The following is a 22,984-nucleotide window of genomic DNA, read 5'->3' on the forward strand; positions in this document are numbered from 1 at the left end:
GAGTAATTTTGGTTAATTAGGAACATGTACTGAATTCAGTATGTCAAAGCTGATCTTCAATAAGCCTGGCTTAGGTAAAAAGCAAATAGTAGAAAACCAAATGATAAAACAGTTGCTATAAACAGGTTTAATAATAAGTTAATATAATTTGATTTTTTTATGGTGTTAGGGTTAAATGTGGGGCCTTGTACATCCTAGGTGAGTATTCTAACCTTGGGCCATAGTCCCAACCTTAGTTTAATATTTACATGATGAAATCTCAGGCTTCTGGCAAACTGTAGCCCCATCAGCTACTCTGTAATGCTTCTATAATTAGTTCGTCAGGAATATCGTCCACTGAACTGCTGTAATCAAGAAGACTCTTATCTGCAGCGTCAGCTAATTCAGCATCTTCTGTTGCTTCTAAGAAACAGGCATCTTCATCATCATCCCAGGCAGCAGCAGAGAACCCGCCTGCTGGCAGGTTACTGGATGATGGGATCTTGGTCAGTGAGTTGCTGGTCTCATCTGCTTCATCGGCAGTGAACTCTTCTTCCTTCATTTTGGAGGGAGAAGGACCAAGCCATGAAGTTTAGTCAGAATATGTGACTTCACCACACACTCCAAATATGTTAAGGTATGAAGTAATAACCAGTTTCAGCAATCAAATGAACATGCTAGACGCCTGTGGTCGACAGCAATCAGTGAGGGAAGGGTAAATTAGCTCAAAAGTGGTTACTTTTGTAGCGCAGGCATGCTTGAAACTTGCAGGCTGAAACTGCCTATAGTTCACGGGAGACCTTTCAATATCGCCAGAGGAGGTACAGCAAAGGTTGGTGTAAGTTCCTAATAGGAGGATAGGCAGTTGGAGGCAAGCTGGAAGTCCTTTTCTAAGTTAACAAAACCAATCCCTAGTGCCTGTATAAAAAGCCAGGCATACAATTCCAGTGCTGCGGAGGCAGAGACACACAGATCCCTGGAGCTTGCTGGCCATCCAGCCAAGCCTCCTGAGGGAATACCAGCCTAGTGAGGGAAACGGCTCCCGAGGAATGACACCCAAAGTTGTCCCTGTGGCCTGCCTGTGTATGTACATGCATATACACAAATGCATATATAAAAAGATGAGGGAGACATGGTAATGTTAACAGGTTAAAATTTTAATCTGTTCCTAGTTATTTCTAACACTTTTAAACCTAGCAGTCTGCCTATCAGTTCTTTTATGTCCACTCCAACATACCAAGCATGGGGTTTTCACTTTAAACTTTGATGTTGGGTCTGGAGAGATGGTTCGGTGGTTAAGAGCACTGCGGCTCTTCCAGAAGACCCAGCGTCAGTCCCCAGCATCCACATGGTCCCTCACAACCATCTATAACTACAGTCCAGGGAACCCAATGCTTTCTTCTGCTTCCTTGGTGTCCAAGCACACATGTGGTAATACATGCAATCAAAACACCCCTACACACAAAAATTTTGAATGTAATGTTTTCAGAAGATATTTTAAATACAGATTTCAAAGGATGTCTGACAGTTTTCTATAATATAAATTTAAGTACCTTTTCAGCTTGTACCAGGTCTTTATTCTAACCATGGCAATCTGAAAGAAGGTGCTGATAGATGTGTTTTTTTTTTTTTAAGGTGAAAATAAAAACAAAAAAATTCTAAATACTGACAAAAAGCATTAAATAAGATATAGAAAATGGACATAGAAAGTTATGTGATATGCAAATAATAACCTAAGAAGAACACAACTTCACTAACAGTTGCAAATGGCGAGTAATTTGCCAGTTGTCTAGGCTGGTGATGACTCGAAGGCTGTCAGCAGCGCTGGCAAACTTAGCAGGTGCTCTCATCAACACCTGTATAACCTTTCCGCCTAGGATTTCATGGTGCAATTGGTAACAGCTAGTAATGGAAAGGTTTCTGACACCTCATGGAAAAAAACTACAAAATGAGCACACACAAGAATAAATAATGGAAGATTTATGATAAAGCCTTCACATCAGGTTGGCCAAATTATTGTGAAGGTTTTTTTTTACCTTTTTACTTTTATTTCTTTTTTAAAAAGCATCTTTTGTATATATGTGTGTGTGTGCGTGCGCACTACATGCATGTAGGAGCTTGTGGAAATCAGTAGAGGGCATTGGATCCCCTGGAACTGGAGTGACAGGTGGTTGTGAGCCACCATGTGGGTGCTGGGGACTGAATCTGGTTATTCTCCAAGAGCACTAAGTGCCCTTAATCATGATCCACCCAGCCCAACCACTTCTGCTTTTTATGTACTTTCTAATTTTTTTTAAAACACTGTGAATCATTTGGATTAGATGTTGATTTGGCAGCTGGGTGCGCTGGTGCACAACTGTAATCCCAGCACTCAGGAGGCAGAGACAGGTGGATCTCTGTGAGTTCGAGGCCAGTGTGGTCTCCAAACCGAGTCCAGGATAGCCAAGGCTATGCAGAGAAACCCTGTCTCAAAACAAACAAACAAACAAACAAAAAAAAACAACAAAGTTGGTTTGGCAAGCTAGTAATATCCAAAACTAAAACTGTATCCCTTTGACACAGTTCTAAAGATAGAAATCCAGTGTACCTACTGTTGGTCAAAGAGATGCACTAAGACAAGTACGTTGGCTTACTCTAAAGTGAATTGGAAGAAACTGGCACTAAACTGATGGATGGTATGTTTTTTTCCTAGTGGTCATTTTATCAGAGGCGCTGAGGTGGGAAGAGCATCAACATGTTCCAGAGTGAACACAAGTGCCTCACACTGTTTAAAAGCTATCTGGACATAGGATACTATTTGTAGTTCATTCATGCCATGTACCAAAACCCAAGGCCAAGAGCTGCACTCACATCTTCCAGAAGAAACAGGAGGCTTACTTCAGTGGGTAATGGAAAACCTGAATCAAAAAGTAAAAATATTTTTAGGTGGATATCTAATTTTTGCTTTGTGGTAAACATAAAGATTGATAACTCACAGTTAGATTTGAAGTTTTGTGCTCTACATACAGGGTCATGGCATTTTTGATACCAAACTTCATTTTTCAGATCAACCAGAATCCTTTATGTATAAAGAAAGGAAAGCATTAATACCCATACTGGACAGAAAATAAAGTTCAAACATACGCTATTTGCCAGAGATGTGCCTATGACCTAAAAGATGAAGAAAAATTAAAAAGCTAAAGGATGAAAATAAATATGCATAGCCAAAAGAAAACTGTTTGCTAAGAATAACACTCATGGGGGCTGAGCAGGCTCCATGGGCAAAGCGCTTGTGCATGCACATGGAAACAAAGCAAGAGGAGGCTCAGTAGGGAAAGTATGAGTTAGCTGAGTATGAGAACTTGAGCTCAGATCCCAAGAGCCACATAAAAACTGAGGGCACAGCATGTGCCCCAGTGTGTAGATGGGGGACTTGGAAGGGGAACACAGGAAGATCCTAGGAGCTTGCCGGCCAGCCAGCCTGGCCAAAATGGTAAGCTCTAGGTTTAGTGAGGGATGCTACCTCAAAAAATCAAGATGGCAGGCTGCAGAGGAAGACACCCCATATTAATCTCTAGTCTGCACATGAGCATGCATGGATGAGGGCATGCACAAACACAAGCACACCACACAATACACAGGCACACATTTTTAGAAAGTTCACAAGTGGCAGCACAGTCTTATAATCCCAGCGCTGGATGTGGAGTCCCTCTTAAAGCTTTTTCTTTCTGGCCTCCCAACATGTGCACCGACCTGCGTGTGCACACATCAGTACATACTCTATGCAAATGGACTTCTGAGCAGGACAAAAGCAACAGTGACGTGTCTCTAGGAAGATCAAGAGGTAAAAAAGTTGTATCCACCAAAATAACACAGTTTCAAAATACACAAAGAGTGGACAGCACTGTAAGGATGACAAGCCTACCCACAGAGATGAGTACAGAGAGTAAGTGGAGTGTTCAGCCACAAACAGGATGTCTCATTTCCTACCCAAGGCTCAGAGGCTACTGTGGAAGAGGGGGTAGAAGTATCATGTAAGTGTCAGAGGTCTGGGAAGACTGCTGCAAAATACTGTCTTGTGGACATGAAGGGGCCATTAGACTCATGAAGTCACAGCAGTGGTGTTTGGCTACACAAAACCTGTGCAAAATGAAGCTAGTCATTATTGAGTCATGGGTTGGGGGGAGGTTCATGAGCCCCCACTCCTAGATGACGGGTATGGACAGTGTATAGCTTCTGGAGGAGGCAAGAGTCAGTTTTTAAAAGTTGTAGCTCTTGGTAGGTCAACTACACTCTAGCAGATGACCCCAAACTCAGAAATATATGGGAAGGTAGGAAGGTGGCGGTTGATCTGGAATGATCTGGGGAAAGAATTGTCATGAATATGATTGATTAAAATACATTGTATGAGGACAAGAACTCACGGAGACTGAGGCAGCATGCACAGGGCCAGCAGGGTCTCTACCAGATGGGCTCCTAGAGATGAAAGGAGTGGACACAAGCCCCATCCCTAAACTTAGAGCAGTCTCCAACTGATAACCATACGCAAACGAAAATTTAGTTTCCTTCAAAGGAGTCTCACTGGGGAAGCAAACACTCTTAAGGCGAGGCTGCATGCCCAGCAATAGACGGCAATAGAAAATGAACTCAAAGGCATCGATCGCTAAGGTTCCTTGTCTTGTCTTTTGCGCTTTTAAAATTTTTTTTGTTTCATTTATATTTTTTCTCTCTTTTAATCCTATACATATATATTTCCATAGGTATTATCACTTCTAGTTTAGTGTTTTTATGGGATTCCTGAGTGTGAACAAATGATCTCTATCTCTATGTTTCTTGTGCCTTTTCTTAGGCTCGTTTCCTTCTGTTAGTTGGTTTTGTTCTATTCCAATGTGTTAGTTTTTGCTTTATCTTTCTATTATTTTACTATATATTATATCAATTACATTATATTTTATTATTATCTTTTAGAAGCCTGTTTTTTGTTTGTTTGTTTTGCTTTTTTGAGACAGGGTTTCTCTGTGTATCCCTCTCTGCCCTAAAACTCACTCTGTAGACCAAGCAGATCTCAGAGATCTGCCTATCTCTGCTGGAATTAAAGGTATGCCTCTGTTTTCTAATGAAAGACAGAAAAAGGGGAGGTGGGGAGAAACTGGAAAGAGTAAAGGGAGGGGAAACCGTAATCAGGATACATTGTGGGAGGAAAAAAACACCTATTTTCAATAAAAGGAAAAAATACATTTAGTTATAAAAATATATATTGTGTGAACGTCTCAAACAATAAAAAAATTTAAAGAAATTCTTTTAAAAGGCATGGAGATAACCTAGAACCCCTGCACAGATGTAGCCCATGGCAGCTCAGTCTCCAAGTGGGCTCCCTAGTAAGGGGAACAGGGACTGTCTCTGACATGAACTCAGTGGCTAGTTCTTTGATCACCTCCCCAGAGGGGGGAGCAGCCTTACCAGCCCACAGAGAAAGACAATGCAGCCAGTCCTGATGAGACCTGATAGGCTAGAGTCAGGGGGAAGGGGAGGAGGACCTCCCCTATCAGTTGCCTGGAGGAGGGGCATGGGAGATGAGGGAAGGAGAGTGGGACTGGGAGGGGCTTAGTGAGGGGGCTACAGCTGGGATACAAAGTGAGTAAACTGTAATTAATAAAAAATAAATTTTTAAAAGGCTTTGATAAAACAATGTATTCTCTTAGCAATCTACAGAACAAGTAGCCACCGAAACAAAACGCAGTAAAAAGTCAGGAGAGAAGACTAAAACAATATAGAAGCAGCCAGCAGCTTGATCTGACAGGCCTCCGAGCGCACCTGCACGCACATGGTGCACACGGACTCTCACAGGGACACACACGTAAATAACAATACATCTCTGAAAAAATATGTAAATGCATTAGTTTGGGCTGCAGGTATGGCTCAGCAGTTAAGAGCACTCCCAGCTCTTGTCAACACCACATGACAGCTCACAACCATCTGTACCTCCACTTCCGGCCTCACACACACCAGGCACATAGGTGGTTGTTGTACATGCACGCATGCAGGCAGACACTCATACACATGAAATAAAAATGAATACATCTGAAAAGACTTAGTTTGTCTATCTTGTCCTACCTCAGAGGGCCTCTGAAAGACTCCACTGATCAAGGTATCGAAGAAGAGGCTGAGACTCATAGCCAAACTTTGGGCAGAATGCAGGGAATTTTATGAAAGATGGAGATGAAAGACATGGAGGGAACAGGAACTCCAAAAATTAATTTGATAGTATAAAAGATCAACCAAATACAGGATATAAATTAATACGTCATAAATTATTTTATACTGCCAACATTATTTAAAAATTATATTTAAAATATATGAGTTAAAGGCATACAATACATGAATAACCAATATTACTTACATGATGTTATTACTCTTGTGGGCTCTCCCAATGTTTTCACACCAGCGATATTTACATATATCATAAACCAGTAATTCTTCTGGGAAAAAGTAGTTCCAACGCCGAATTCCTGAAATGTAAAGAATGTTGCTCAAGTAACTAGCTCTCTGTCATGTAAGAGTTAATAAAGAATAAGCCTAGCTTTACCTCCTTGAATGTCATGTTTATTCACCAAAGACAGAACAAATTGGTCAACTTCAGGGTATGGTGAGCACTGGAAACCTTCAATGGGTTCTACTGCAACAGAGAGAAGTACTTATAGATGAAAACAGTTAAATGTTGAAAAGTTATACTAATCAAATTATCATTTTGTACGATTAAGGATTTTTCTCCTCCTTTTTTGCAACTGGCCTTACTGTCAGTTCTTCAGCTCTTGCTACAAGAGGATAGATAATATTCAAATTTCAATCGATTAAATGTTGGCTAGTTTTTACAAAGGGCCTATTTTCTTCACTCGGACAAGAAAAGCTGCGTAAGACTACTGGCTAAGCCAAGGTGTTGCCTTTAGCCGGCCTCACTCCTGTTTCAGCCTTGGTGTTCTGCTATTAAACACAAATGATGCCATTGGACTTGTAGGTAGATACAGAGGTCACTCTTTAAGATCACAAGGAATCAAGAAAAAATCAGGCCTCTCTGCAACCTAACATCAACATCCAAACTACAAAACAACAACAAAAAAACAAAACAAACAAACAAAAAAACAAACAAAGGCCAAACACTGCTAACAGGAGCAACTGTTATTGCTTTATCAATTACAGTGTGAATCTTCCTCCAAGCTGCCTCCTCCTGGATAAGATTTACTAAGAACACCTTGAAGCTATTCCGCTTCAAGTAAAATAAGCCCACACTTCTTGTAAACACCCTCAAGTCACACAAGCCAGCCCCAAACACTTGAAGTCCTTTCTAACACCTCCTTACTGAGGTACCCCAAGGGCTTCCATTACCTCAGGGAATCATAAACTCAATTTGTGTTTCCTGGAGTGTCTCACTGGAGGGCACTAACAATTTTACTTTGTATCTAAGAATATACTGTCATAACTTATAACAGGACTTTCTTTGGAGCCGCTGAATAATGACACAGAGACTTTCATTACTTATGAAAGCTTGCCCTTAGCTCCGGCTTGTTCCCCAACTAGCTCTTCACTTAAATTGTCCCGTTTACACTAATATACACCCTGTCACGTGGCTTGCTACCTCTCCTCAGCACCTATTTCTTTCTCTATGTCTGTTCCTGCCCCAGTTTCCTTTCCCAGAGTTCCTTTCTCTGCCAGAAGTCCTGCCCATCCCCTCCCATCTCAGCTATTGACTGTTCAGCTCTTTTAAACCAATCAGGAGTTGGAGGGAGTGTTTATAAAATATGATGCAGGTGCTGAGCAAGTATTAGAATACCAAAGTCCTGGACAGTATTCAGCCATCTGGAGGTACAGAATTAACAACTGAATGTACAAACACAACCTTCACATAGCGTACAAAAAAATCACCCAACAATAACTTAAGAGTGATCCATTCACAAATTCACTTAGGTTTTAATGACATGAAAATCTAGTTTTCTTAAAATGAAGTTAGTATTTTGTTTAAAATAGTTAAATATATAACTAGAGACATATTTCAATGTAGAAATGGAAAAAACTCCCAGACAATGACTAGAAACAGATCTTAAACAATCAGAAAAATAAACACAGGAAAATGTGGCCCATGTGTTTAATAGGCTTGTAGCCATATAATTTGAGTGTCTATGTATTGTTGTAGCAACAGGGAATCTACTTAATCCAGGGCAAGTGCTCTATCACGAAGCTCAGTTCCCAGTCCCACACTTGTAATTTCAGAATCTAGTTTTTCTCTTATCATCATCAATGTGTGTCTTACACATTATCTAGGCTTTACAAATCTAACTGTAGTTATAGAACATGTCATCCAATTCTGTTGTATATTTAGATTGGAATTTTTCATTATTAATAATGATAGACCAACATACGTAAATAAAGTATCAGAGAGCTTATATAAGAAACTTTAGGAAGCTGGGCACGGTGGCACACGCCTGTAATCCCAGCACTCAGGAGGCAGAGGCAGATGGATCTCTGTAAGTCTGAGGCCAGCCTGGTCTACAAAGGAAGTCTAGGAGGAAGGAAGGGTGGGAGGGAGGAAGGAAGGGAGGAAGGGAGGAAGGAAGGGAGGAAGGGAGGAAGAATTTTGGGGAAAGAAAATCTGTGTTCTTCAGGGATGATAGAGTCATATGTAAAACATTTCTACAGGAATGCAAGGATAAATAGAAACTACCATAGCATGTACCTGTAATTTTTAGAAACACATTAATTTGCTATGTGTGCATGCCACAGATTGAGTGTGGAGGTCAGAGCACAAGTTGTGAGAGTCAGTTCTTGACATGTGGGTCTTTGGGATTGAGTTTGGGTTGTCAGACTTGGTGGCAAATGCTTCTACCTGCTGAGCCATCTCATCAAGCCACCTGTCTTTGATTATGAACAAAAGGTGAAAGAGAGGCTGGAGAGATGGCTTAGTGGTCACATCTCGCCTCCACAAACCTCAGACATGCACATGGTACACAGACAAACATGTAGTCAAAGCATCCATCACAAAAAAAAAAAATGTAAAAACAGGGTGAAAGATTATGTAGTCATATTTTGATGTGCTTGTTTTATATAAAATGCATTATTTATATATTCTTTAAATACCACACAATGAAAATGAGGTATTTTAATTAATAAACACTTGTAAAATGTTAATAGTATATCCAACTTGGTTAGAAACATAAAAGCATTAGTTTAAAAATGATCAGCAGATATGAGTGCTTAAAATTTAAGATTTTTAAGGCAAAATAGATTTTTGATCCCTCAATTTGAATGTGAAATTGTTTGCTTAAAGTTACCTGAAGTGCCAGTACTGTTAAAATACTCAGCCCGCTTTCTTCTAGTCTGAGAGGTGTCACATGTGAGAATTCGTAAAGTGTCTGAAAATCTAAAGAAAATGTATAAAAGAAATAAAGTAGCATGAGGTTCGAATTAAAGCAGCAGAACTAGAGAGGAAACAGCTCCATGCAACTCCACATTGACAGCCCAAAGGGCCAGTCTTACCACATTATGATAAGATTATGATTTGCCAGTTAATTTTTTTTCCTTTAAACAGTCACTTGGAGATTGTTTAAAATACTTTCTTCACAGAATATCCGAGGATTCTGGGGTAGCTGACATGATTGATAGTACAGTTCTCCCCTAAACACAAAGACCTGTGAACTTTCTGTTGAAGTTTAAGACTTTTAGTACTAAAGGCACAGGAGATGTGAGCAAAATTCACACTAATAGTAATCACAGAGAACTTGGCCTTCCTCCCCAGAAGAGTCATGCCTGGCACTCACATGGTTATGCACAGCACAGGTAAGAAAGTCTTGCTTTAAAGATTTACTTATTCACTCATTTATTTAATGTAGATGAATGCTATCTGCACGTACACCTGCATGCCGGAAGAGTGCATGAGATACCAGTATAGATGGGGATTGAACTCAGGACCTCTGGAAGAGCGGCCAGCGCTCTTAACTACTGATCCATCCCTCCAGCTCCAGGAAATCTTACTTAGGATGAGAACTGCTCACTTCTGTGAGGCTGCACTGGACTCCAGTGGTTCTCAACCTGTGTGTCACACATCAGATATCATGTGTGTCAGACATTTACATTACGATTCATAATATAACAAATTACACTTATGAGGGAGCAACAAAAATAAATTCATGTTGAGGTCACCACAACATGAGGAGCTGTATTAAAGGGTCGCAGCATTGGGAAGGTTGAAAAGCGCTGCTCTGACCATCAGCACTCCTACGCCCGCTCCACAAATGCAGACGCTGTGCCTCCAATGCATGCCAGACACTGCCTCGGATGTGTTATTTGTCTGTTCTAAACTTAAGGGTCATTACTTCACTTTAAAAGTGTTTCCATCTTACTTCTGAGAAATATTAAAGGAACACAAACAAAATAGTTATATGGGGGGGCTGTCTGTCTTCCCACTACACACAACTTTTCCTGGAGAAACATACCATGTTTGTGCCATGTATGTTGTGTACGGGTGTATGTTTAGCCAGGGTTTCTCTGATAGCCCTGGCTGTCCCGGTATTTGCTTAGACCAGGCTTGCTTCAAAGTGCTGGGGCTAAAGGTTTGTACAACCATACGAGGCTAAATATTTATTCTTAAAGTTAATCCCTATAGAAAGCTTTTATTTAAAACTTTTGGGGAGATGCTGAGGCAGGTGGATTTCTGTAAATTTGAGGTCAGTATAGTTTATATAGTGAATTACAAAGAATTACAGCCGCACCCCCCCCCCCCCACACACACACAGGGCTACACAATGATTCTCTGTCAAAACCAAAAAACTCCAAACCAAAAACTTTTTTTTTTTTTTTTTGAGATAGGGTTTCTCTGTGTAGTTTTAGCTGTCCTGGACTTGCTTTGTAGACCAGGCTGGCCTCGATCTCACAGAGGTCCACCTGCCTCTGCCTCCCTGAGTGAGGCACCGTGCCCGGCAAACCAAAAACTTTTGAGGAAATTAAAGGGCAAAAACAACATAGCAAGTTAATGTGGTTTAGTCCAATTGTTAACTACTGTTGTTTGTTTTAGGGTTTAACTTGTGTTTGTTGGTTTGGGGGGAGCAGAGTGATTTAAAATTAGCACTTGGTCTCATGTAGTCTGGCTGGCCTTGAACTTACTAAATAACCAATGATGACCTTGAACTCCTTGTCCTTGCATATCCACCTCCCAAGTGCTAGAATTACAGACAGCTCTGGGCTTACTGACACATTCTGACCTGACAAAATTGACAATCTGGTAAGAGTAGAATTAGTGACCAAAACAAAGAAACCTAAAGTGCAACAACAGCTCTGTCAATAAAGTATGCCATTATAGTACAAAAGCATTAAATATTTTACTTATAATTGCTGGTAAGCTATTAACTTGGCAAATATTTGTGATATGATGTTGAAAAGAACAAATCAGGTGACAGAACCGTATGAATGATGATCCCAACTAAAACACATTTTCTGGGACCTGGTGCAGTGGATCAAACATAGGGCCTTGAGTACTCCAGGCAAGTGCTCTACTGCTAAGCTATACCCATGACAAGAAATAGCTCTGAAAAGGGAGCTACATAAGCTCTAAATGTATATGTGTCAATGTGTAAAGAAAATTGAACAGTAGTAATTATACTTTCAAACACAATGCAAGTCTTATTTTCTTATTCATAAAGTGATGATTTTAGAGTAACTGACAAACACGTGAAATATAATCATAAAATATAAAGAAATTAAATGGTTAGAAATTTTTCTTGGTATTATTTTTCAGATATAGAGAAAAGAGGCTTTTAAAAACAAACTTTCTTAAGGTAGAATGAATTTATACAATTCATATTTTAGCTATATACAATGCTATATACATAAATATTTGGTAGGTTGATTCCAGTTCTACAGACCTGACATTGCTCACCAGCGAAGACAGGAAATACTGGTTTTCCTCAGAAATGTCTTTTGCCTGTTTTGGAATAAATCTGTTATCTTCAGCAACCTCCAAAGGCACACACTTTCCTTTTTTTGATGACTGATACAGCCGAAAGTTTCTGTTTCTTGTATAGACTCCTATATCAAAAATCAATTTTAAAAATAAATGCATGTTTCCATGGTCCACTTTATTGTCAGCAAATATTTTTTTTCTGCAGAATTTCTAGAAAAGATGATTATTTCCCATATATAAAATTAAAGCAATATATAAATTACGGTCAATTGAAGTTAGGATGAAAGACAGCCACATGAGGATAGCTGCCTAAATGACTCTGGGGTAGTTCTCCAAAGGAAAGCAAACAGAATAGCAGGTCAAAGGCCAGAAATGAATTTTTTGACTAAGAGCTACCAAAGAACTGTGGTATAAAACCCCAGAGAAAGGGAGACAACCAAGAACAAAAAGAATATTTATACTACATCTAATGAAAGATTTGTAAGGTTTCTATCCAGAAAATCACAAAACATGGCAAGAATTGAGAGAACACTAAATAAATGGAGGAACCTATAATGTACCAATACCAGCCTAAGAAATGATAGCCGACTGAATAGAACAGACCAAGAGTATGTACAGACTGTATGTACAGAGTATGTACAGAGTATGTCTGAATATGTACAGACTCTGGAGTTAGCAAATGGTACTGCTGAGCATTAGGGAATGATAGTCATTTCAAACAAGTGGTGCTGAGGCAAATGGATAACCACAAAGTAAAAAATGAATCTTGACATCTTCACTCAAGCAAAACTCTCTTCCAAGTAGATTACAAAACCTAAGCATAGCCCAGTAGCCCAGTAGGCACACACTTGCCTTTCACAAGGACGCAGAGCGGTCGACAGTACCCGTGTTACTTACCTAGATCCACAAAAAGATGCTTTTCTCCTATGTTATTCTTCACAACTAAAAATGAAAGATCAGGGCCACATTGCTTAGGTGACCCTGGCTTCTCCCAGGCCTCTGAAACCTCTTGTTTTAATAGTACATCAGAAAAACAGGAAGCTTCATGGCTCATCACCTCTGGGATCTTATCTTCATCTTCCTTGGCAAGTAAGTGAAGAGCAGGTTGCAAAATTTTTCTCACAAAATTACCTAAGGAGAAAAAGAATTAAGATTACAATCTAATTCTTATTTTCTATAAACTATAATTTAGTGTCTAGATGTATATATACAAAGAACTGTATGCAATAAAGCCTTTCTTCAGATACTGCTGTAAACTACACTATGGCTCCTCTACCACATCTTTTCATTTGTATAATTTTATCTTTTTTTAGCTCCTATTGGCATGGGAGGTTGTCGGTTGTAAATACACCATGTTGCTAGTAAACTTGAGTCTAATATGCTGTCAGCAGAAATGTCTGCTTCCCCTACTACAAAAGGAGAGAATAAGGTCTGGTCAGTGACTGAAGGATGAGGCATTCACATGAGGATACCAATGCAGAGATAGGGACAGCATACCAAGAGTCTGCCACACCCCAGGGTCAGCAAATTAGCAAAGTCTGATGAACTCATCCTCTCTCTTAGCTGCCATGACATGCCCCAAGAACCCTCAGTTTGGAAGTCCAAAGCTTGTTGCCAACCATATTATCATCCTCAAATGGGTCACAAGACAAACTATGCCTTTAGAGCTAACACATGGAATTAAAGCAATTCATGCATTTTGTACTTCAGCATCTGCCCTAAGACTCTGTTCTACCCACACTGCGAAAAATTGGTGAGACAACTAAATTCATATGTACTGTTTATATCACAAAATCAAACACAATTCAGCTATTAAGTTGTTTTATATAATACTGCATACACAAAATAATGTAAGAAAAACCTCTATATAATTATAAAATGGGGCTTTTTTATTACTTTATATATCAGAAAGACTTTATCTATATCTACCTATCTATCTATCTATCTATCTATCTATCTATCTATCTATCTACCTATCTATCTGACTTTATGTATATTTAAGTCATAACACACACATGCTTTATAAACAAGATCTTATCTCTCTAAGACTTTTCTATGCAAAGAAACAAATACAATCTCTTTGTTTTCCTTTTTTGAGATAGTGTCTTGCTATATAGCCCAGGATGCCCTTGAACTTGTGATCATCCTGTCTCAGCCTCCCTAGTTCTAGGACTACAGGCCTGTACCATCATGACTGATAAATGTTTAGCAATTTTAAAAGGAATTGGAAGTGAATATGGTGGCACATGCATGTTATTCCAGTGTTGGTATAATGTTGTGGAATGTATACAATTTACCCTTGTTCATTCAAATGCTGATTTCTCTATCCCACTATCTGGTTTCAATCTGGACATCACATTGTGATGCTTATTCTAAGCATCACCTGTCTCAAGTTTATGTAAACATGCCACCAGTTGTTCTCTGTATTGTCAATAAAACAGCCAGCCACAATGCTGAGCAATGGAGAGAATAGGGTGGGACATCCTGGTCCAGAGGGGAGAAGGAAGCAAGTAGGGGATGTAGGAGAGCAGGGATCTGCAGAACAGGACTTGGAACCAGGAGGAAAGATGAACTGGACCTAAGATATGACTAAAAGCAAGTACAATGTTGGAAATTCTGAATGGGAGGAAGCTATGCGGGATTGGAGATTTAGGATGGAATAACTATTGCCCAGCATTGTGCTCTAGGTTAACTAAATAAATCCTAGTCTCTGTGTGGTGATTTGGGTATACAGCTGGTTTAGGAATAACCACTGATTAATTCCAGGTAAACAAAATAAATATTAATGTTCAACAACATTCTAGCTCCCAGGAAACAGAATCAGGAGACAGTTTGAGGTCAGCTAGGGCTACATAGTAAGACTGTCTGAGAGCAAATAAAACACAGACTGGACAGATGGCTCAGCAGTTGAGAGTGCTTCCTGCTCTTCCAGAGGACCAGAATTCAGTTCTTAGTACCCATGTCTAGCAGCTCACAACAGCTGTAACTCTAGCTTTTGGGGATCTGACACCTTTTTCTGGCCTCAAGGGCACACGTAAACTTGCCTGCGTGCACACACACTAAAGATAAGTAAACAAGTAAGCGTTAGAACATTAAAATGAAAGCAAAAGCATTTGACTCTTGCAGTAACAGGAGTGATTTCTGGAATGAAGGAGAGCCAAGTAACACTGGTTAACAAGATATGGTATGTCAAAGGACTATGAAACAATATAAACATTAATCAATAAAGTGACTTTCCTGGAAACCGAATTCCATCTACCTGGCCCAGATAATAAGAACAGTGAGACCTGGACTGCAGAAATGGTTGTATAGGCAGCACTGAGGCGGCTAGGCCTTTGACCCTTGGAAGGGAACTAACATGGCAGGAGTGTGATGGCAGTCATCCAGCCTGAGGAGTGCACACTGGCTCCCAGCACACTACCCCTGCTGTGTCCTCCTCTGTGATCTGTAGCAGAAAGTACTGGACAGATAAAGTTCTCTAATCTCTCCCATTTGGCCCAGTTCCTCTTTCTGCAATGTTAGTAACAGGAACTTGAAGTGTTGTCAGGAGGAACACAAAGAAAGGAGAAATGAGGGGGAAATGTAAACTAGTTTGTATTCCCTGAATCTGCATTCCAGCTGTAGAGATAGCCTAGGCTAACAGGATATTTGTCAAGTGTGACTGTGCTCTAACTGTGTCTAAGCTCTGTGACAGGAAAGGCTTTCTTACTCTCCTCTGTATGATGAAATTCTACCCCATTTCAAAGCAAATGTGACCTGCTTTCAGAAGATATCTGTAGCAGAGACTGCTAGTTACTAGCAACCATCTATTCCCCTTCTCTAGCTAGACTCAGCCTTATTGTGAGCAGTCAGAGAGCAGACTGTGAGGAGTAAACAGGAATCAAAGAAATGTCTTCTTCAGGACTCTGTTTTCATACTCTGCTTATCATCTGTGCATTCAGTCATCAAATAGTTATTAAATGCCCATTTCTGTTTCTTATTGTTATTAATATTCCAAATATTATTATTAACAGCAATACCTGCTGGGTAGTGGTGGTGCATGCCTTTAATCCCAGCACTTGGGAGGCAGAGGCAGGCAGAGTTCTATAAATTCAAGGCCAGCCTACTCTACAGAGTAAGTTCCAGGACACCCAAAGCTACACAGAGAAACCTTACCTCAAAATAAACAAACATATATATATATATATATATATATATATATATATATATATATATATAATACTGAAAACAGGGAATAAACAACAGTCCCTGAAATTAAGTAGCTAGGTGGTGATGTACCCCTTTAATCCCAGAACACAGAGGCAATTGGACTTTGAGGCCAACCTAGTCTATAGAGTGAGTCCAGGGCAGCCAAGGCTACACAAAGAAACCCTGTCTCAAAAAATACAAAAACCAAAACATACACGTACACACCCAGGGAGAGAGAAAGAGAAAAGAAAGATTAGATAGAACTGAGCAGATGGCTCCATGTGTAAAGAGTTGCAACAACAGCCTGAGGCCCTGAGCTTAGATTGCAAGAAACCAAGTAAAAAAAAAGCCAGTCATGGCTGTGGCATCTGTAACTTTGGTGCTGGGGAGAAAAATCAGGCAGCTCCTGGGGCCCTGTCAGCCAGCCAGCCTAGTTGAAAAGGCAATCTTCAGGTTAAGAAAAAAACAATAAGGTGGAAAAGTAATTGAGGAAGATATTGTCATGCTACCTCTGGCCTCTATATATGTCCACAAGGGTGAGAGCAGCAGCCCACACATGTGGATACATGTTTACCACACACACACACACACACAGGCATGCATGTACAAACACACTACAGAGAATAGCTATAAGAAAACAGGAAACTACCAGAGGAAATAGCAAATGCTTTCACATAATGACACTGGACACTGCAACCCGGAAGAATACTAGCCTTTTAAATCTAGGAGTCAGAGTGACAGAACAGCTTCTCAGTTGACCTGAGATGTTGGTAATCTTAATAGACCATCTGAACTGTAGTTCAGAAAGCAGCAACAAGAAGTAAAAAAAGCCCAAGCACTAAAAAAATGTGCAGTGGTGGGAGCTAACTTAAGGATGGAGTGAAGAAATGAGGTTAGAGTGTAGCGAACATAACTGTGCACGGTAAAGTGGGTACGCTTCTCCCTGATAGCAAAGAACGGCCCTTGAGGAGTTTGAGGCACATGGTGCTATAATCATACTTTCTGCTAGCTGACTAAATAAGCAGGTAGAGAGATCTACAGAGGTTGAGGACACACCAGCATGTGCACTGGACAGTGATGATTGACACCACTCACTGACAGACACCACTGGGGGAATGAGCAAGTTCTTAGGGAAGGAGCTTAGGAAGGACATGGTGAGTTGAGATGTCTGAGTAGAAATATTGGTGGGAAGATGTGGCAGGATAATTTTAAATGATGTATTTAAACTTATTAGTAAATTGGTAAAGTTGCTATATTGTAAATGCTCTGATGTCTAGAATAATCTGGGACAAATATAATATCTGTACTGGTGATAATCTAAGCCATGATAGTTGATGATCACAAAAGATGATGATGATAGAGTGAGTAAAGATTCAAGCATTGAGCCTGCAATTACCAACATCTAAGGGATGAGAGGAAGAGGCAGAGGCTAGTAAGGACCACCCCTAGCTCACTATGAACCAGAAAGTCTCTAATCCAGCACTTGGCTTCAGAGCTCTACATCAGTCCTTTTGAGACTATGCCCACTCCTTTTATCTAGGAGGCTGTGAGTCACACGCCACTTGTAGCTCTGAAATGGTTTGCCTGTTACAAGAACATTAGCCAACAATCTTGAAGCCTCCCTACTACTGCTTGATGAACACTTGGGATTCTGCCTTTTCTTTAGACCCTAGATGTAGGCATTCCCAGTTGGCCTATTTGCGTCTCCTCTAGATTGACTCCATTTTTTATCAGGACCTTCATTTCTCCTACAGAAAATACTCTGCTTACACTTTCAGGTTTACACATCCAAATGTCATTGCAGTTCAAAAGTTCTTCTTGGAACAATAAGCTCTTCTTGATATGACTTAGGGCTTAATCTGGCTAATTTAAGGCTGAAGCAAAGGTCAGGAATACAGATATTAGCTATCATAGATAAGGCCTCTCCTGACTTGTCCAGAAAACTGAAATGAACCCTGTTGAAATGGAAACCGGTATCAAGATGTGCACAGTCATCCCAATGTGTATGGCGAGAGGCACGAACACCACTGATATCCCGAGTTGGTTAAACTACCTGGAAGAGAAAGATGGCTCAAGAGCTAAGGGCAACCATGAAAACTCACTTCATCTTTTTAGAATAGGCAAGTAACCATAAAGGCTAGAAAATACCTTGAAAATTTCAAGAGAAGGAAAATATGATTTTTAATATAACTAGGATTTTATAAAAGGTACTCACCAACATGAATGTTATCTTTAAATGCCACATCATGGAGCTGAAATATTAGGTGTCGGCTAAATTTTTCTTCAGTGCTGGAATCCAAGTTGAAAACATCTTCAGCTGAACAGTGAACACTGTATAACTCCCCAAGTGCTTTACAAACATGCTGAAAACACAAGCAAATATAATTTGCAGTTTTGATTTTAGATTTCTCTATCACCAATACAAACACCTTGTTACAAATGGGGTGAGTTATCACAGCATTTACAATATAGCAACCTTACCAATTTACTAATAATCTTAAATACACCATTTAAAATTAAATGTGTTTATATATAAAAAATCATAGGTAGGGCTGGAGAGATGCCTCAGGGGTTAATAGCATTGCCTGCTCTCGCAGAAGTCCTGGTTTGAATTCCAGCGCCCACATGGCAGCTCACAACCATGTGTAACTCTATTCTAGGAGCTCCAATATCTTCTTCTGTCTTCTGGGCACCAGGTATGCATTTGATACACAAACATGCATGCAGGCAAAACATCTATATATGTACAATTTCTAAAAATAATAATTAAAAATTATTTAGAGCTGGAGAGATTGCTCAGTAGTTAAAAGTACTTGCTACTCATTTAGAGAACCCAGGATTGATTCTCAGCACCACATGGTAGCTCACAACCACATATATCTTTAGGAGCAGGGAATCCAATTCCCTCTTCTGGCTTCTGCGGGCACCAGGCTCACATATGGTACACAGACACAGATGTCAGCAAAACACCCAAACACATTTTTAAAACATCAGAAATTCACAGGCTCTCAGAACTGAAGAAGACTTCTGAAAGGCAAGCAATTTATATACTTAACCTCCTCTAAAACCATAATAAAATGTTCCCTTTTAAGTACCTTCTGAAACACTAGCTTGTCTTACGTTTTATTGTGATAAAACATCTAAAACCAACTCAGGGAAGAAAGGGTGTTATTTCACCTTACAGCTGGTATTACATCATCCAGGGAAGTCAGGGCAGGAACTCAAGGCAGGAACTGATGCAGAGGCCATATAGAAATGTTGCTATTGGCTTACTTCTCATAGTTTGCTCAGCCTACTTTCTTATGCCATCCAGTACCACCTGCCCACAGGTTGCAGGCCCCACAGTGATCTGGGGCCACCCACATCAATCATTAAAGTAAGAAAATGGCCCACAGGTCACTTTGGAGAGGGCATCTTCTCCAATTGAAGTTCTTTCCTTAAATGACTTTGGCTCATGTCAAGCTGACAAAACACTAGTGAGCATAGTGGCTAAAAGTTATAGTCTCTAGCTCTAGTCCTTTCAAAACTTTTAATAATAAGAAAATCTCTCCTTCCTCTGAATCTGGGTCTGTCTCTAAGAATACAGCCTGAAAGCACATGGCGTAGGAGCCCAAGATTTGAGTTTAGAAAGCACTAAGTTTGAGTTTTGGCTCTGCCATTTATTGCCCCTTTGGCCCTGGTCAAATCTAATCCTGCCATTTCTCAGCTCTGAGATAAGAACAGGAAATATCACCAAACTTTTGAAGTTATGGTAAGGAGTAATGGGAAAATAAGATTAAGAAGTTAGCCTAGTGTCTCACATGGGTAATTGCTTAAAAGTATTGCCTGTGGAGCATCAAGATAAGTCACTTTTCATCTGAAAAATAAAGTATTAACTACCATGTGACGATACTTAAAATTAGCAAAAATGTTTCTAAAAGTTTACTAACCACTTAAATATCCAAGTTATTTAATAAATTAACACACTACCACTGTTTTCATATTACTGGATTTCCACATCTGAACTAACTGCTCTTTAGTAAATTCTCACTTTCTCAGCAGCCCCCCATCAATGTGTTCACCGACGTCAGCTTTCTCCTGGCTACCTCTCTGAAGTACGTCATAGCTGCAGTTGTACACCAATCTCACTGTTTTGAGATCTGTTCCCTCTGTATTACAGACAGGGAGCAAGCCCTGGCCTGTCCCATTTTCTATTAACTAGAGATAGCAGTGTGCCCAAACTTGGACAATGTGAACAAAGCAGTAATTTGGAAAAAATAAAGCAACAAGCTTAGTTTTTAAAATAATAGAATCATACTGAATATTCTATGAGCAATGGATATGTTTCCATCTTGTTTAAGCTACTTTTTGTTTGTTTTTTGCTTTTGTTTTGATTTTACTTTTCAAGATATGGTTTTTCTATGTAGCCCTGGCTGTCCTGGGACTTGCTCTGTAGACCAGACTGACCTTGAACTCGGAGATCACCCTGCGTCTGCCTCGCTCGCCAGTACTGAGATTAAAGGAGTGCCCCAGCCCAGCCTTGTTTAAACTAGAGAAATGTTGTATCTTCTCTCTGGCAGCTACCTCAACCCTAATTTATTATTCTTTGTTAGATTAAGAAGTCTCTGAAGTCAGAAACCATGCCTCTGGCTCTGTATTGCATTCCTGTAATATACATACATACAGAGCCTGACAGTAGATGCTTAAAAGCTTTTGGCATTTGAATAGAATTCTGTGCTTTGAAGTCACAGAGAATAAATTTAGTGGCTCTTTAGTTTTTAGTAGTCAACCATTTCTAAATTATGTTTCCCAAGTTAAACTTAAAAAGAATTATAGCTATTTATGCAACTACACTATAGAACTTGGAGGTTAAAAATACATGATTACTTAAGCAATCTGCATCATTAACAAAATACATTCATACCAGAATTCATCCTAATTGGTAGGAGTGGCTGAAATGTATCAGTTAAGCCAGTGAGCTCAAAGGTATCAACGATATAGACAGTTGTTCCTAAACAGTTATTTATTAAGTGTCTGTTAATTTAAAGATAATAACTACTCAAATTTGTTGGGTGTGGTGGTGCACACCTGTATTCAAAGGGCTTAATTGGGAGAGAGAGGAGGCAGAACAATCAAAGAGGTTCAGGGTTTTCCACATAGTGAGTAGGGGGCCCTTTGGGACTATGTGACCTTGCTTTGGCCATCAAAACGGCTGAGTAAAGCATCTGGTGCCACATGTGAGGACCTGAGTTTGATACCCACGACCTACATGGTAGAAGGAGAGAACCAAGTCCCACAAGTTCTCCTTTCACATCCATATGTGAACTGTGACATGCGTGCCAAAACACAAAAAACAAAGAACATAAAATGTGAAAACAACAAATAGCTAACAGAATTTAAGCATTGTCAGACTCAAAACATATTTGCTAGATAACAAAGTTGTTACATACCAAAAAAACTAAGGTTTCAATATAGCTATTTATAAACGGTTATGTTAATACTAATATGACCTGTTTTATCAAATGATAAACATGTTAAATAAAATTCTCATACAATTCTGAAGAAATGATAAACTTGTTAAATAAAATTGTCTTATAATTTTGAAGTTAGATTTCTACAATGTCCTCCACATTTTCCTGATATAAATTAGTTCTTCAATGTCTACATACATAAAATATAATGAAGAGGGAAAAATTAAACATTTAGATGATCTTTTCATGTATTTATTAAATCTGTTACAGAAGAGCATCCTATTGTTTAGTACATTAGGGTTATTTCTGCTTTCTAATACACTGTAGCACTTTAACAGTAACAATAAGTTTAAGTAGCAATGAAAACCTTTTTTTAAATTTTTTGTTTGTTTTTTTTAATTTTCTTAATTTTATTTTTCTTATTAGTTACATTTTGTTAACTCTGTATCCCAGCTGTATCCTGCTCCCTCATTCCCTCCCCAATCCCACCCTCTCTCCCTCATTTCCTCCCTGACCCTTTCCAAGTCCACTGATAGGGGAGGACCTCCTCCCATTTCATCTGACCCTGTTTTATCAGGTATCTTCAGGACTGGCTGCAATGTCCTCCTTTGTGGACTAGCAGGACTGCTCCTCCCTTGGGGGGTGGGGAGGTCAAAGAGCCTGCCATTGAGTTCCTGTTAGAAATAGTCCTTGTTCCCCTTACTATGGGAAACCAATTGGTTACTGAGCTACCACGGGCCACATCCGAGCAGAGGTTCTAGATTATATCCATTCATGGTCTTTGATTGAGTGTCAGTCTCAGAAAACACCCTGTGCCCGGATATATTTGGTCCTTGTGGAGCTCCTATCCTTTCCACATCATACTAACTCCCCTTCTTTCCTATGATTCCCTGTACTCTGCCAAAGGTTTGGTTATGAGTCTTAGTATCTGCTTTGAAACACTGCTAGGCAGTCTTTCAGATGCCTTCTGCAGTAGACTGCTGTCATACGTTCAATGCACATCCCATCTGTCTTTCTAAATGAGCATTGATCATCTTACCCTGTGTCCGCTTTCTTGATTATCTTCTTTAAGTGTATAGATTTCATTATGTTTATCATATCTTATAGGTCTATATAAGCGAGTATATAGCATGTTTGTCTTTCTCCCTCTGGGATACTTCACTCAGAATGATCCTCTCTAGATCCCACCATTTGCCTGCAAAATTCATGATTTCCTCTTTTTTTTGATTGCTGAGTAGTATTCCATTGTGTAAAAATACCACAATTTCTGTATCCATTCCTCCGTTGAGGGACATCTGGGTTGTTTCCAGGTTCTGGGTATTAGAAATAAGGCTGCTACAGACATGTTTGAGCAAATGTCCTTGTTGTGTACTTGAGCAAATTTTGGGTATATACCTATCAGTGGTATGGCTGGGTCTTGAGGAAGGACTATTCCTAATTG

General features: G+C 39.7%; 1 protein-coding gene across 3 annotated transcripts in view; it reads right to left on the reverse strand.

Annotated features, from left to right (window-relative positions):
• Positions 1-74: 74 nt before the first annotated feature.
• Primpol (primase and DNA directed polymerase) overlaps positions 75-22,984 on the reverse strand; it is a 34,423-nt gene continuing 11,513 nt past the window's right edge. For 2 of the 3 annotated variants that reach the window (XM_055593684.1, XM_055593685.1), the window contains exons 7-15: positions 18,309-18,456; positions 12,803-13,036; positions 11,868-12,030; positions 9,282-9,370; positions 6,545-6,634; positions 6,359-6,467; positions 2,955-3,037; positions 2,830-2,876; positions 75-535 (exon numbers count right to left, since the gene is read on the reverse strand). In XM_055593684.1, coding sequence (XP_055449659.1) covers positions 287-535; positions 2,830-2,876; positions 2,955-3,037; positions 6,359-6,467; positions 6,545-6,634; positions 9,282-9,370; positions 11,868-12,030; positions 12,803-13,036; positions 18,309-18,456 — 1,212 coding nt within the window. In that variant the 3' untranslated portion in view covers positions 75-286. The remainder of the gene's footprint in view (positions 536-2,829; positions 2,877-2,954; positions 3,038-6,358; positions 6,468-6,544; positions 6,635-9,281; positions 9,371-11,867; positions 12,031-12,802; positions 13,037-18,308; positions 18,457-22,984) is intronic. The other variant, XM_055593686.1, reaches the window with a different exon arrangement.

The sequence above is a fragment of the Psammomys obesus genome, unplaced genomic scaffold (genome assembly GCF_907164565.1).
Source record: "Psammomys obesus unplaced genomic scaffold, mPsaObe1.curated_primary_1811, whole genome shotgun sequence".
NCBI lineage: Eukaryota > Metazoa > Chordata > Mammalia > Rodentia > Muridae > Psammomys > Psammomys obesus.